General features: G+C 34.7%; 2 protein-coding genes across 2 annotated transcripts; both read left to right on the forward strand.

Annotated features, from left to right (window-relative positions):
- Positions 1-1,582: 1,582 nt before the first annotated feature.
- On the forward strand, positions 1,583-8,966 carry LOC102235793 (proline-rich protein 13). The gene is made up of 4 exons (XM_023325698.1): positions 1,583-1,687; positions 7,259-7,325; positions 7,430-7,827; positions 8,446-8,966. Exons 2-4 carry the CDS (start codon positions 7,310-7,312, stop codon positions 8,491-8,493), a joined length of 462 nt encoding a protein of 153 aa, XP_023181466.1. The 5' UTR covers positions 1,583-1,687; positions 7,259-7,309; the 3' UTR covers positions 8,494-8,966.
- Positions 8,967-10,665: 1,699 nt separating this feature from the next.
- Positions 10,666-13,671, forward strand: LOC111605801 (proline-rich protein 13-like). Its single transcript, XM_023324577.1, has 4 exons — positions 10,666-10,891; positions 11,987-12,053; positions 12,133-12,659; positions 13,060-13,671. The coding sequence occupies exons 2-4, from the start codon at positions 12,038-12,040 to the stop codon at positions 13,087-13,089; spliced, it is 573 nt and encodes a 190-aa protein (XP_023180345.1). The 5' UTR covers positions 10,666-10,891; positions 11,987-12,037; the 3' UTR covers positions 13,090-13,671.
- Positions 13,672-14,984: the final 1,313 nt, after the last annotated feature.

Here is a 14,984-nt window from a genome sequence, read left to right on the forward strand (position 1 = left end):
CAGACTCCAAAACATATTTTAAGTATCTTTAACCTCAGTTTTGAGGTTAAACAGAAGATTTGTAAAAATAAAGGTTTTTGCTTCTAAAACGCAGACTTTGGTCTGTCCTCTTAATGACGACTGTCAGTGTTAAAGTAATGTTGAGCAAGAAACTAAACCTTTTTGAGTTAATAAGACTCAAGAACTAAACTGGTTGGTTGAACTACAGCTACTTTGAAATCCAAGTATGGTGAACATTTTTGCTCTTTAGATGTTTATGCATACCACACTTTTTAGATGTTTATTTGTAAACAAAATGAGCTCTACATTATTGGCAGTGTGACAAATTACCTTCTCTTCTTTGTCTTGTAATATAGATAAAACTGTTTGGGCTCTATGCTGGGGAATGTCAAAGTTTTTTGATAAGATTAAGATATTTTCTTTTTGTTTACATAAAATACTTCTTGAAAGATATAACAGCACTTCTATATTATTGGATAATTGGACTTATTGATTCATGGGAAGAGGGCTGAGGACAAAAGCTATACTCACAATCTGTAGATTTGGAGACTTTTTTGCAAATTAAACTGAACTAAAGATTATTAAGTCAAAATTTGGCATGTTGATTGCTTTCTACCAAGAAAGCCTCCATGCTGTGTTTTATCAAAACCCCTGGATTTGATTACTCAGAGAAGCAGGTTGTTTTTTATTTTTATTTTGCAGACTCTTCCCTTCTCTTTTCTTCTTTGATTTCAAAGTAGGTCAAGTTCAATTGACCACTTCAGTTCTATATATAACATAATGTTGTGTATTTGTATCCTGCTATGTCATTCTGTCCTCTATTTTCAACCAGAGGGAGGTGCAGTTTCAAAGGATGCCATGGGAACTGGGCTTGTGGACACACCTGCAGGCTCAGATTCACACATTGCATTGATTGGAGGGTAGGATGATGACTACTACAGAAGACTTATAACACAGGGCATTCCTTCTAAGTCTAATGGTTTCTCTTTCCTCCACATCTGTGACCCTCTCCTCTATTACTACTGCTAATTCCTGTCTTCACTTCTGAGTACACTTACAAGCAGATCAATCCCTATACATGGTGCAATCACATATGCACAGGCAGCAGCGTAAAAAATATATACATTATCTACTTAAATACCTATAGTTGCAGCAAACACATTTAGTTCATTGTTTCTTTTTCTTTATTTCTTTTACTTGTATTTTTTTTGTTTAATTTTTCTTTCTTTATCAGTGTATTTCTTTTGTTTTGTTCCTCACTGATTTGACTGTTGTTTTATCTGACTTCAACAACTTTCTCCTTGTAATTGCTATGACCTGTCACAGGTTTAAATAATGCTTTAGTTTCTTTTGTTTTGTTTTGTTTTTGTTTTTGTTTTAACTATAGGAAAGTGTTTTTGTTGTTGTTTTTAATAATTTTACCTTTTGATTCCATATGTCCGGGATGTAACGGGTTTCTGGTAAAAATAAGAAGAAGTTATGCTTGTGAAATTCATATCCGCTGAATCATCTCACTATATTTCAGTGTTATTTTACAAGAACGCTGCATTTTTGCCATTGCGTACACGACGTACGTATCCTTTAAGGGAGGGCGTGGCTTCCTGCTGCAGATAGGCAGCCTTAATGCGGAAGATAAACAAAAGCCTTCCTATTTCCAACTTTTCAGGAACAGCGACAAGGTCCTCAGGTAAACCTTAAAAATATCTTTTACAGACATTATATTTTGCCATCAAATCAAGTACATATGAACTACAATAATTAGAAGGCTAAAATTTCTTTAGGGTGTCTTGCTTGCAAAATAGACAAATGTCTTCCTGTATTCGAAAAATTATTTAGAACTTGGGCTACACTGTTGTTTAACGTTGATTTTAACAAGCCAATTAAGATACCCCATTAAAGTAGTTTAACTTTACCTTAAAACAGCAGTTTCCAGTATTTTAACCCCTGCATTCAATTTGAAAGGAAATATGTTTTTATAAACTGTTTCTTATTGTAATCCCTTTAACCAAATTAAAGCAACTGTAATAGTGAAATCAGCCAGTGTGTTTTACTCGTTACTATCCCTTAAGAACCATGCTTCACAGGACACACCCACTGTGGTCTTTAATGCTTGGAAATCTGATGGAGGTTAAATCACAATAATGATATAAAAATATTCAGATTTTCTTTAGTTTTTGTCAAAATCATTCCTTTTATTTATTTTTAACTGGTCACTTCATAAATGAAGTATAATACACTTACTGTCCCATTTATTAAGTAGGCCTATGCCTTCCTAACACAATGGACAGCCTTTTACTTTCTGAACCACCTTAATTCTTCATAGCTTGATTCAAGAACATGTCAGAAACATTCGACTGAGATTTTGGTTCATGTTTACAAGAAAGAAATCCAGGTGTGTCACTTAAACAATGTTGGTACCAAAGGATTCAAAGTGTGCCAAGAAAGCAAAAGCAAATGTATATGGAGTTACTCCAACAACAACAGGACAATTTTAAAGGTTTTGTTAAAATCATTGTGGACACTACTAACACCAGAATGGACGCAATGACACGAGAACTACAGGACATTAAAACCAGCCTGCAATTTACACAGAAAGACGTTGACGATATTAAAGTAGAAAGTGCTAAGCACAAGGACCGAAGTGACACGGTGCAGTCAGACATATTTAAAGTATGTGAGGGCATGATGACTATCACTGATAAAATGGAGTACCTTGAGGGGCAATCAAGGAGAAACAATCTGGTTTTTGATGGAATTACTGAATCACCAAATGAGACTTGGGCTGAGACTGAGGAGAAAGTGAAAATTATTTTAAATGAAAAGCTAAACTTTCAACATAAGGTTGACATTGAGAGAGCTCTCCGCACCGGTAAACCTAGAGGAGACAGACCCAGGCCCATTGTTGTCAAATTTTTACGATACAAGGACAGATCAACTATTCTGCAGAGCACCAAGGCACTTAAGGGATCTAAGATTTTCATTAACGAAGACTTCACGGATGCAGTAAGGAAAAGGAGGGCGGAACTAATGCCGGACTTAAAAGCAGCACGTCAAAGAGGGGACATTGCTTACCTACGTTATGATAAGTTGATCACCCATCCACGTACTAGTACCCCTAAATTATCCAACAATGTATGACAGACAGCCAGACATAGCTGACGTTCACTTCTGAAAGAGAAACATGCAACAGATCGCGGCCTATGAGGATATAGAGCTACCCGTATTCCAACACAGAAACTATCATCAGCAAGATATTGAAACTGACATTGATCCTGATAACAACTTCTATAATGTCAGCAATAATAGTTGTCACTATTACAGCGATGATCAGTTCAACAACAGCATTAAAACGGAACAAAAGCTGTCAATAATTCACTTTAATAGCAGAAGCCTTTATGCAAATTTTGACAGCATCAAACAATACCTCCAACAACTTTCACAGACCTTCAATGTTATTGCCTTATCAGAAACTTGGCTCAATAGTGATAAGGGCATAGACTTTGAAATCAATGGTTATGAAATGGTTTGTAAGAACAGAGAAAACAAAAATGGAGGGGGAGTAGCTTTATATGTTGACAAGAAGATTAATTATAAGTTGATCGAAACAATGTCAACTGTGATGGACAACATGTTTGAATGTGTGACTATAGAAATATTCGTGAAAAAAAGGAAAAATGTCTTAGTGAGTTGCATTTATAGAGCCCCTGGATCAAACATTGAAGTACTCAACAACTGGATAGAAGAAAAATTTATAACAATTAATCAAAAAATAACATTTTTCTGTGGGGATTTCAATATTGACCTTCTTAATCCAAATAAACATAGAATGACTGAAGAATTTATTAACACCATGTTCAGTCTAAGCCTGTATCCTAAAATCACCAGGCCCAGTCGCATTACATCGCACTGCGCTACCTTAATTGATAATATTTTTACAAATGTGCTGGAAAATAATTTAACTAGTGGAATATTAATGAATGACATAACGGATCACTTACCAGTGTTCATAGTCTACGATTGTAAGTGCAAAACAGACGATCAAAAAATAGAGATGCATTACAGACGGGTTACGTCTGAAAAGACATTAAAAGCTCTAGAAGCTGAGTTGTTGGCCTACGATTGGAGATTAATATATAGAATGAATGATGTGAATTCAGCATATGAAGAATTTTTAAAAACATTTAAAATATTATATAACAAGCACTGCCCAATCAAACAATATAACAGGAAAAGCAATCAAAAAAATTAACAGTGGATCACAAAAGGAATACAAAAGGCATGTAAAAAGAAAAACAAACTTTATAGAGAATTTCTAAAACATAGAACGTCTGAATCAGAAAACAAATATAAGAAATATAAAAATAAGTTAACTAATATTATAAAAACATGTAAAAAGAACTATTATCATAAATTACTGGATAGGAATAAAAACAACATTAAGGAAACATGGAATATTTTAAATAGAGTTATTAGAAAATCTAACAATAACAACTATCCAGACTATTTTATAGATAATGAACAGAATATTACTGATTTGAAAAGTGTCGTCAATAAACTCAATAGTTATTTTGTTAATATAGGACCTCAATTAGCAGAAAAAATACCGACTACAAAAACTGCAACTCAGCAATATCAAATTGAGAATAATCCCAGCTCCTTATATCTCAACCCTGTACTAGAAGAAGAAATCATAAACATTGTGAATAAATGTAAAAATAAGACATCCACTGACTGTGATGATCTGGACATGAAAACTATTAAAATAGTAATTAAAGGAATCTCTAAACCACTAACTTATATTTGCAATTTATCATTTCAAACGGGATCATTTCCCAACAAAATGAAAATAGCTAAGGTCAAACCAATGTATAAAACTGGCAACAAACACCTCTTCACTAACTACAGGCCTGTCTCTCTTCTCCCACAATTTTCTAAAATCCTGGAAAAACTCTTTAAGAAAAGAGTGGAACAATTTATAGAAAAACATTCGCTACTTATCAGCAGTCAATATGGATTCAGAGCAAACCGGTCAACATCGCTGGCCGTAACTGACTTAATAGAAGAAATAACCAACGCAACAGATAGTAAGAAACTGGCAGTAGGGATATTTATAGATCTAAAGAAAGCTTTTGATACAATAAATCATGAAATCCTACTTAAAAAATTAGAACGCTATGGAATTAGGGGAGTAGTTTCTGACTGGATGAGGAGTTATTTAAAGAGCTGAAAACAATTTGTGAAATTGGGAGATGTGGAATCTGACTGGCAGGAGACTGTCTGTGGAGTACCACAAGGATCAGTATTGGGACCAGTTTTATTTAATCTTTATATAAATGATATCAGTAAAGTGTCCAATGTATTAAAATTTATCTTATTCGCTGATGACACAAATATTCTAGCCTCTGGCGACAATTTAGAGCATCTTCGCTCAACAGTCACCTCAGAGATTAGTAAGTTAAAGATATGGTTTGACCATAATAAATTATCCCTAAATTTGGACAAGACGAAAATCATGGTCTTTGGGAACTGTTATAAAAATACTGAAATCCAAGTTCAAATAGAGGACGTAACTCTAGAAAGGGTTTTTGCTAATAAGTTCCTCGGTTTAATAATAGATGACAAAATCAGTTGGAAACCTCATATTAAATATTTACAGAGTAAACTCAGTAGAAGTATATCCATATTGGCTAGAGCTAGACATGTATTGAATGCTGAATCACTTCATATTCTATATAACTCTCTGATTTTACCATATCTATCATATTGTTGTGAAGTGTGGGGAGTTAATTACAAGAGCTCTTTACATCCGGTAGCCGTCCTACAGAAACGAGCCATTAGAATCATCCATAATGTCGGTTATTATGAGCATACAAACACGCTCTTCATAATATCCAGAATTCTCAAATTTGAGGAGCTTGTAGAATTTAAAATGGCTCAATTTATGTTCAAAGTATCTAAAAAGTTGTTACCTGAGCACATACAGAGCACGTTTTCTGAAAGAGAAGGGGGGTATAACTTAAGGGGTCACTCAAACTTCAAGATCCTCAATTTTAGAACAACAAGAAAAAGCTTCTGTATTTCAATTAAAGGTGTAAAGTTATGGAACAAGTTACATGAAGATTTAAAACAAAGCAATAGCTTAACACAATTCAAAAGAAAGTACAAGGAGGTAATTTTCAATAGATACACATATGGGTGACAGAAAGTAATAAGGTGTGTATTGCAGATAACAACTTGGTGTAAGGGCTTAGAAAGACAAACCAGCATAAAATGGGAAAATGTATAGGTAAATATTAGTAACTGTTACTTCTGACTGCCATTTTGATTTTGATTTTTTTAATGACAGTAGGACTCTAAAGTTTCAAGTGTTTAGGGGGTAGGAGTTTATAAGTTCTCACTTCTTCCTACCCCATTTTGAGCATGATATGTTAACTGAAACAAAAAAATCTGTATTTTCTCTTCTTTTTTATGCACTTCTTGTTACTGTGCACTATTTTATTTTTATATTTGTATCATGTTCGAATAAATTTCATTTCATTTCATTTCAAAGTATCCCCCAGACCAAACACAAAGCCACCACAAAAGGCAGGATGGATTCATGCTTTCATGTCGTCAAATTCAACTTCTGACTCCACCATTTTAATGTTGCAGCTACAATCATCATTCATTGGACCAGGCAGCATTTTTTTCAATCTGTTTCTGTCCAATTTCGATGTGCCCCAGTTTCCTGTTCTTAGGAGTGACACCAGATTTTGTCTTTAGGTGGTGTAGCTTGTGTGTTTCAAAGTTTGATGTGTTGTGCATTTAGAGATGGTGTACCTGAGCGGTAACGAGGCATTATTAGGACTGCTGCTAGCTTGTTTTCCCAAACCTGCTACCTGTGGCCTGCTCATTGTCCTCTGACCTCTGACTTTACTATGAGATTTTTAACAGCACAACTTCCCATTAGTGGATATGCTACAATCTGATTGACTGATTCACTATTTCTAGAGACAAACAATGAAGTAGGGATAATTATTAAAAGTGGCCAGCAAATGTATGTTTAGGAAAACCATTCTAGAAAACTGTCATTTTGAATACATTTTCATGTTTACAATCAGTTTTGTCTCAACAACCATCTGTTTTTGATTAGGATAGTTTTATAGAGAATGTAGAGTTGTGGTTAAAATAAGTTATTATGCAAGATGGTAATGTGGACAATTTCTAACCTTTTGTGTCATTGCATTGTCAAAGACTGAACAATATAAATATTTTGCAGGAGGTTTTTTGAGACCTAAACTCTTCATCTAAGCAACTTAATACACCGACTATGTGGCCAAATCAAGGTGGGATTTCACACCAACCCATAACAACATTTTTGACAAGTTTGATGCCAGTTATATCTGATCACTTTTCTATGGTGCATAATTGTGCTGCTTTTCCATATCAGGTCCTCCTCCTCCTCAAATGGGTCCCCAAAACCCTGCCTTCCCTCCAGACTACAACCCTGCTTTTCCCACTGCTCCTGGATCAGGAATGTTCCCCCAGGGTCCGAATCCTGCATACCCTGCAGGCCAATTCCCAGCTCCCATGAACCCAGCCATGGTTCCCATTGCACCTCCCGGGGCTCCTGGCCCCCAGGCATATCCCATGGCTCCTGGAGGTGTTTATCCAGGTCCATATCCCCACTCTCCTAAAGGGGGCCACCACAAGGATCCTCATCATGGTGGATTATACCCTGGGCCTGGAATGGTTGTTGGAGGCCATGGACACAAAAAGCATAAGAAGATGAAAAAGATGAAGAAGGTGAAGAAAGAACACAAGCATGGACACCACAAACATGGCAAGGTGAGGTTTGGCTTGGTTCAAACTGGAAGTGATTGTGCATAAAACATTGTAAAAATTTGTTAAAGATTCTTTTTGTAATGACCATCTTGACATTGTTGTAGTTACCCTAGTCAGAGAATGTAACATTGTGCAAATGTTATTATAATCTGATTAAAACAAACATTACAAATTGCTTAATGGAACATTGAACAAAAATATGCTAATCTAAAATAGGAAGCAGAAATTAGTCAGCAAATAACATACTAAAATGATTTTTTAAAAAGAAATAATAATCTGATATACAATGTAAAGACGAAAATTGTGAGTAGTAGCACCTTGCTTCTATTGGAACAATTAATTATTGACATTAAGGGATACGCTGCACTCAGCCAGTATGGTTGGTTATTTTTATTGATTAATTTGTTATGCCATAATTTAAACTGCAATTATGTTTTTTTTGTGTATTTTTTTTATTATTCAGACTCCCATGAATCCAGTTGTTTATAATGTCAGTCTTGTACTAAATGTAATAGTTTATTGCATAAACTTTGATTGAAACATCTGTAATTTCTGTTTAAACCTGGCAATATGAATTGTTTTATTGTTTCATTATGTAAGTTGTTTTTTTTGTCTTTACAGCATTCAAGCAGCAGCAGCAGTAGCAGCAGCAGCAGTGACTCAGACTAAATCTTCAACACTCAGCCTTCATGCTTATTCCAAAAGCGCAACTCATCTTATTACCTTAAATCAAATCTTATCACATGCACAAATATAGTATTTTATAAACTCCCCTTAAAGTTAATTTATGACACTAAAGCAGCATACACACTAGTAGTTGTTACTTTCGGTTTCTGAGATTCAGTTTATTTCATTCCTCTTACAGGACATGGGACTTTACTTTGTAGTAAGGTCATTAGTTTTCTGCTACTTCAGTACAGAAATTCTCCGTTTGTGTAAATGCTCAAAAATAAGTGTACAACTATGACGTGTTTTGTTTTTTAAGATGTCATAGGATATTAGTACAACTATTATGATAAACAGTTTTATGTTCTAAGTAGAATATTAGCTAAGTCCAGAGTTAGACCCATTATGTTGTTGTCAACATCTGATTTTACGCTCATTACTACATGGCTTCAAAATAAATAAATCAATCAACTACATAGTAGTGTGTTTTTTCCCATTTGATTTCAATACTTCACATTACAAAAATAATTTCTGTTACATTTTATTGAGATAAAATTGCTTTGTGAATTGCAGATGATTCTTCTTATATCTGATAAAATACCCTTGTCTCATTTAACTGAATGTTTTTCATGTGTGGTGTGACTATTGGCATGGAAATTGAACATCTTAGGGTTTTTATTTCATATAGAAGAATCACTTGAGAGACCAACACATCAAGAGGCCAAAATAATATAACTATTCTTTATTCTGACTAAATTTAATCTCTTTGGTAAACTGTGGGTATTGTAAATATGCTTCAGTAAGATTATTTGCTCTTTTCCAGCTAAATGTTACAATTATTTTTTTTATGGAGGAAAATGCTGCAATCATTTTATTATTTAATGCTTAGCAGCTATTTGTTTCGATTTCTATATCTACCCTGCTTGACAACATATTTTGCTCTGCCACTTGCACAATGACTTCTAGAGATCAGTTCCTGTAACCCTTGAAGGACAAACATTTGTAAATGATAGATAAAGGCCTACAATAAATTTTTAACACCTTTGTACCTTCAGGATCACAAACCTCAATTGTGGAAACCATAAATTCTGACTTTGAACTTGTCAGACCACAAAAAAGGGTCTACAATTTTAATTGTAACCACTAAACAATGATATACCTTTTACTCTATGACCTAAGCTGGAAAGTATTGACTTGCGTGTTTTGGGCTTGTTCAGTATCATCAAAGAGGGAACTCCAATCACATTGTTAGTACTGAATTCCTTTCTCACATGATCACTGTGGTGAACAGATTAGTCACTCATTAACTCTGTCCTGAGATTTTCCTCTTTGTCCTGTAATATTAAATATAAAATTGTTCTGCATTACAACATGCTTGCATGGCTGTGTAAACTTTCTTCTTCTTCTCTAGATATGCTGAATGTTTGATGCTGTATTTAAGAATTACACCATAGTGAAAGTAATTGTAATTATATATGTAGACAGTAAAAGTTTATCTAACAGGCCTGCATTTGTTTTAGATTTTTTATGTTTAATTAAAAAAAAACTCATATTTATTTTGATTAACACTGATTTAGAATGCTTACTTTATGGTTTTTCCAATTATAATCTCCGTTCTTATCACATAGAAAAACACAAACGCATCACTGATAAAGATAATGAAATATATACTCCTATGTTTAGACTTGCTGACTCATCGCCATTCTGGTATGATTCAATCACATATTATAAGTTAAAGCATTAAAAACACACTTAATTAAATCTTACATCATTTACTTTGGTCCTATTTAAAATAAGAGCATATTTCTGTGATATAGGACCTTTCTGAAACTGTAGGTTTATTTCTAAAATAATTGTTTGATTATGTTGTATAAGTGTTGGAAGTCATCAAAATGTACAGCCACAACAATAATAAATAATTTATACTGTCATGATTGTCTGAATAGACTGAATATTTCATCTTCCTAAATGTTTTCCTGATATTGATTTTTACAAAGCATGTGATTCTGTCTAAAGCATTTCTGTGACACAGTTGGTCCATGATGTAATGGTGTTCTGGTGCAGGTACCATTTACAGCTGTGAATATCCTACAAAGAGGTCATGTGAGTGTTTCTATGGTAACTCGTGACTCCTCCCTGTGGAAACATCCTCCACTGTGTTCTTTGCACTGTGTTCTTTGACGAGTGTTATCGCAGCTTCGGTGTATGACAAAACAAAATAGAACAAGTCTTTCAACTTTTCAGTCCCCGTCAGCTGCTGCATTTTGCCATTACGTACGTGTCCTTTAAGGGAAGGCGTGGCATCTTTTTGCATTTTAAAGTAGCTTTAATACGGAAGACTAACAAGACGTTACAAGTTTCTGACAAAAGCCTTTCAAAAAACAAGAGACAACTTCCTCAGGTAAGCCTGCGCACTTATGTTTACGGACATTAGGGCTTTGCTATTATATGAAACGGTGCTAAACTTCCATAAATACATGATTTATGTACTTTGTGGTGTTTGTTGTTAGAGTTTAGATACGGACTAATGATTGAGACATTAAACAGTTTTGTTGCTAATTTCTTTATATGTGTGAATAGACACGTTTGAGTTAATATTACGCTTCATTAAAATTTGTTTTTAAAATTATTGGTTGTTGTAAAACGGCTATCTGGGTTCGTAGATTCCTTTTAAAGGATAATGTGGTGCTGTCATTCATCATTCAACCTTACAGAAAAGCACTTTTATCATTTAGTCCATATGTGTGGAACAGAACATGGAGATAAAAATGAGCATTAAAACGTGGAAAAGTTCAATCTTTTCTGATCTGAACATCTCAGTATAACAGAATCTCATTGACAAGTTTATTTATACCCATTTAGTCCATCACAGGGCACAAGTTATTTTACTTAATTCAGTCCTTTATTATATCATTAACTTTTCTATACTCAGGATTATGGATTTAAAATCTTTATTGTCATTTTGATCAAAATTCAGTTTCTTAGAAAGTTTGAATAATTTACATGAGGCCAGTGGAGTACAGTATGTGATTAAAGTATATGTTATGGTCTCCTTTTGCTTGAATTACTACATAAATGTAGCATAACTTTTCTAGAATAAGTATTTGTACCTCTGACCGATAGTTTGGTCCTATTCTCCATGGCTCATGATGTTTACTCCGGGTCAGGATTAGTTTAAGCACGAGAACTTAGTTGTTGCCCACTTTTTCTGTGTCTGTTAACTCCTGAAGCAGCAGTCCATGCTTTTCAAAGTTCCCTCAAAGTTTTGTACAGGCCCTGGCTTCATAATCTTCTCAAAGCTGGATTTATTCCTGTCTGTTTGGTTAAATTTTTATAGAGGCTTTATTTTTAATTTGAGTACACTTTGTTAAGGTAGTTGAACCACTGAATATGTAGAACATAAAATTAGACAGAGCTTGAAATAGACTTTTTACAATCTGTTTTTACTGCATGTTTGTAAATGATTTAACATTTAATAAATGTTCCTTATTTTTAGGACTATTTCTGAGACTTGTACTTATCTGCTGATCAAGCTAAAACACAACCCATGTGGCCAAATCAAGGTAAGCATACCAATACTTCTATCACATTCTAACTTTTATGAAGTAGAAGGTGTGTGATTGTGCTTCTTTTGTGCATCAGGTCCTCCTCCCCTTCCAATGGGTCATCAAAATCCTGCATTCCCTCCTGGATACAATGCTCCATATTTACCTGCCCCTGGACCTGCGATCTACCCCCAGGCTCCATATCCTGCTTACTCTGGATACCCTACAGCCCAGTATCCTCCAGGCCACTACTCCACTCCTGTGAGCCCGGCCATGACCCATCATGGACCTCCAGGACTGATGCCCCATGGACCTCCGGGGGTTATGCCCTATGGACCTCCTGGACCTCATGCATATCCCATGCATCCTGCAGGACATCCTTGCCATCCCAAAGGTGTTCATTTGGGTCACCTCCTGCACAACCCAAAAGGTTTCGGTCATGGCCCACACAAAGGTCATCATCATCATCATCATCATGATGGGTTTAACCCTTCGGCTGGAATATTAGCTGGAGGAATGGCATTGGGAATGGGCTTACTTTCTCACAAATCTGATAAGAAAATGAGGAAAAAGATGAAGAAGGCTCACAAATACCACATGCATGGTCACTACAAGCATGGCAAGGTGAGGCTTGGTTAAAAAGCACGGATGTTAATTAAAATGATTATTCTGGCACCTGAAATAATAATACAAGGGTATAGGTTAGTCCTGAAGCAACTATCTTTGTCTAAAAGCAATAGAAACTCAATCAGCAACTTTTTATTTGTTTGTTGTGCTTTAGACATTAAAAGGAATTCTGATTCTGATTCATGAAACAAGCTTAGGTTGCTGAACAAAACGGTATCCTGACAGAATTAAACATGAAGCTAGTCCATTTGGCCTTTTAGCTCTATTTATACCCCTATCTAAATAGTAGAACTTCAATGTCAACAGTTTCATTTTCAGTGGAAGTTTTTCTCTATCAAATAAAACACAAGTTGTTTTGTGTGTAAAATATTTATTTACATATATGTTTTCTTCACAGTGGTCCAGCAGCAGCAGCGACTCAGATTGAGGCCTTCAGAGAGTGAATCATCCATTAATCCAGCTAATTCAACTAAAATCACTGCACAAGTACATTATGTTATATCGGTTACAGTGCATTTCTGACATTTGAAGACACACAAAGCTATTTCTTCCAGGCCTACATTTAAATTTCAGTCGGAGTGTACAGTTGAAGTAAAGGATTTTGGCGTATGGATTTCTTTGCTACTACTTTTTTGTTGTTTTGTTTTTTGTTTCATTAGTGTAAATGCAAAAATACAAGTCATCAAATATAAAATTGTCTTTTACTTGAATTTGTAAATGTATTTAATAATTTTGTATTACAATTACTGTACTAGATAACTGGTAGGGTACAGAGTATAATATAATGACATGTTGAGCATTAACAAGGTGTAATGTTTTTTTTCTTGGATTTCTATTCGAATTTCTTTCAAAACTTATTAAAAATATTTAAAAATGCTACTCCATAATTGGATGTACAGTCATACCCATAACAAATTCACATTTTGTCTTGTTACAGTCACAAACTGCTGAGTGTTTTGTTGTAATTTTGTGTAAATAAATCAATACAATAAAAACTAAAATCTACAAATTGGGGCATTCTTGTACTGTGTTATACAGCTGCTGGAGTCAATGCCTTTTTAAACCACCTCCTGCTGCAATTACAACTGGGGGTACATCTCTACCTGCTTTATGTATCTATAAATGTTTCTGCGCTATTTTCTTTGCAAAATAGCTAAACCTCAGCCTGACTGAACGGAAGTGCATCTTTGAGCATATATTTTCAAGTCTTGCCACAGGTTGTCGGGTATTTGACTGAGATGTTTTAGCACATGAATATGCTTTGATCTACGCCAGTCCATTAGAGCTGTGCCAGTATGTTTAGGGTTGTTATTCTGCTAGAAGCTTGACATCTGTTCAAATGTCAAGTCTTTGGCCACCTATAACATTTTACAGAACCGATCTATATTTAACTGCATCCATCTTCATATTCACTCTGGCCAACTTCTCTTTGTTTGCAGAAGAAAAGGTTCCTCACTCCATGGTGCCACTACCACCATATTGTTATGTATGGTGTCATGCAGTGTTTGTTTTCCTCCACACACACCACACCATTTTGCATACATCAAAAAGTGAATCACACAAATAATATTCCACCACCAAGGCTGAGAGTCTCTACAACTCCTCCAAAGTCGTCATGGTAACTTTGGCTGCTTCTCTGATTGATTCATCCTTGCCAAGTCTACCGGCTTACATGAACAATCATATTATGGTAGATTTGCGGTTGGGTCAGACATGTTCTTTAAAATGTAGATAATTGATTGCAAGCTTTAAACTCATCCAGGAGTTTATCTGTGCCCTCTCTGGTGTGTTTCTTAGTCTTTAAAAAGCTGTTAATTCACTAATGTGCTCATATAAACCTCTGTATTGTACTGGTCTATCACATAAAATTTATACAATAAAGTTTAAAACATCCTTCTACTTTGTGGTTGGACCTTGACAAAATTTGAAAATGTTCTATGGATATTTTTTGTTATGCATTTTTTAAATGTATTTTATTTTTTTAAGCAGAGCAATGCTGTTTTAAGCATCATTGGTCTTTACATTTTAAATATCTTATTTTGAACACTATTTATCAAACTAAGATATTCTAATTTTTGTAATTTGTAATTTCTGACGATCAATGTGAATTTTATTCAGCTGGTTGTGACCTACTTTTAATCACAAAACGTTTATGTATCGTTTTAAAAAATAACAAAAAATAGAATTTGTTTTGAATGTAACTATTATTCACCGTATGGTAGCATTACATGTGGATGAAGTTATATTTGTCTGGAGCATCTTCAGTTCAAACTCCTGGCTGGCGCTGGTAAGGGTTTGTGATGGGTGAAGGGTGGTAGTTCA

Source organism: Xiphophorus maculatus, chromosome 20 (genome assembly GCF_002775205.1).
Source record: "Xiphophorus maculatus strain JP 163 A chromosome 20, X_maculatus-5.0-male, whole genome shotgun sequence".
NCBI classification, from domain to species: Eukaryota; Metazoa; Chordata; class Actinopteri; order Cyprinodontiformes; family Poeciliidae; genus Xiphophorus; species Xiphophorus maculatus.

Coding starts and splice junctions, on each gene's coding strand:
- LOC111605801 (XM_023324577.1), top strand. Junction 12,660..13,059: donor GTCACTACAAGCATGGCAAG/GTGAGGCTTGGT, acceptor TTTTCTTCACAG/TGGTCCAGCAGCAGCAGCGA.
- LOC102235793 (XM_023325698.1), top strand. Junction 7,828..8,445: donor GACACCACAAACATGGCAAG/GTGAGGTTTGGC, acceptor TTGTCTTTACAG/CATTCAAGCAGCAGCAGCAG.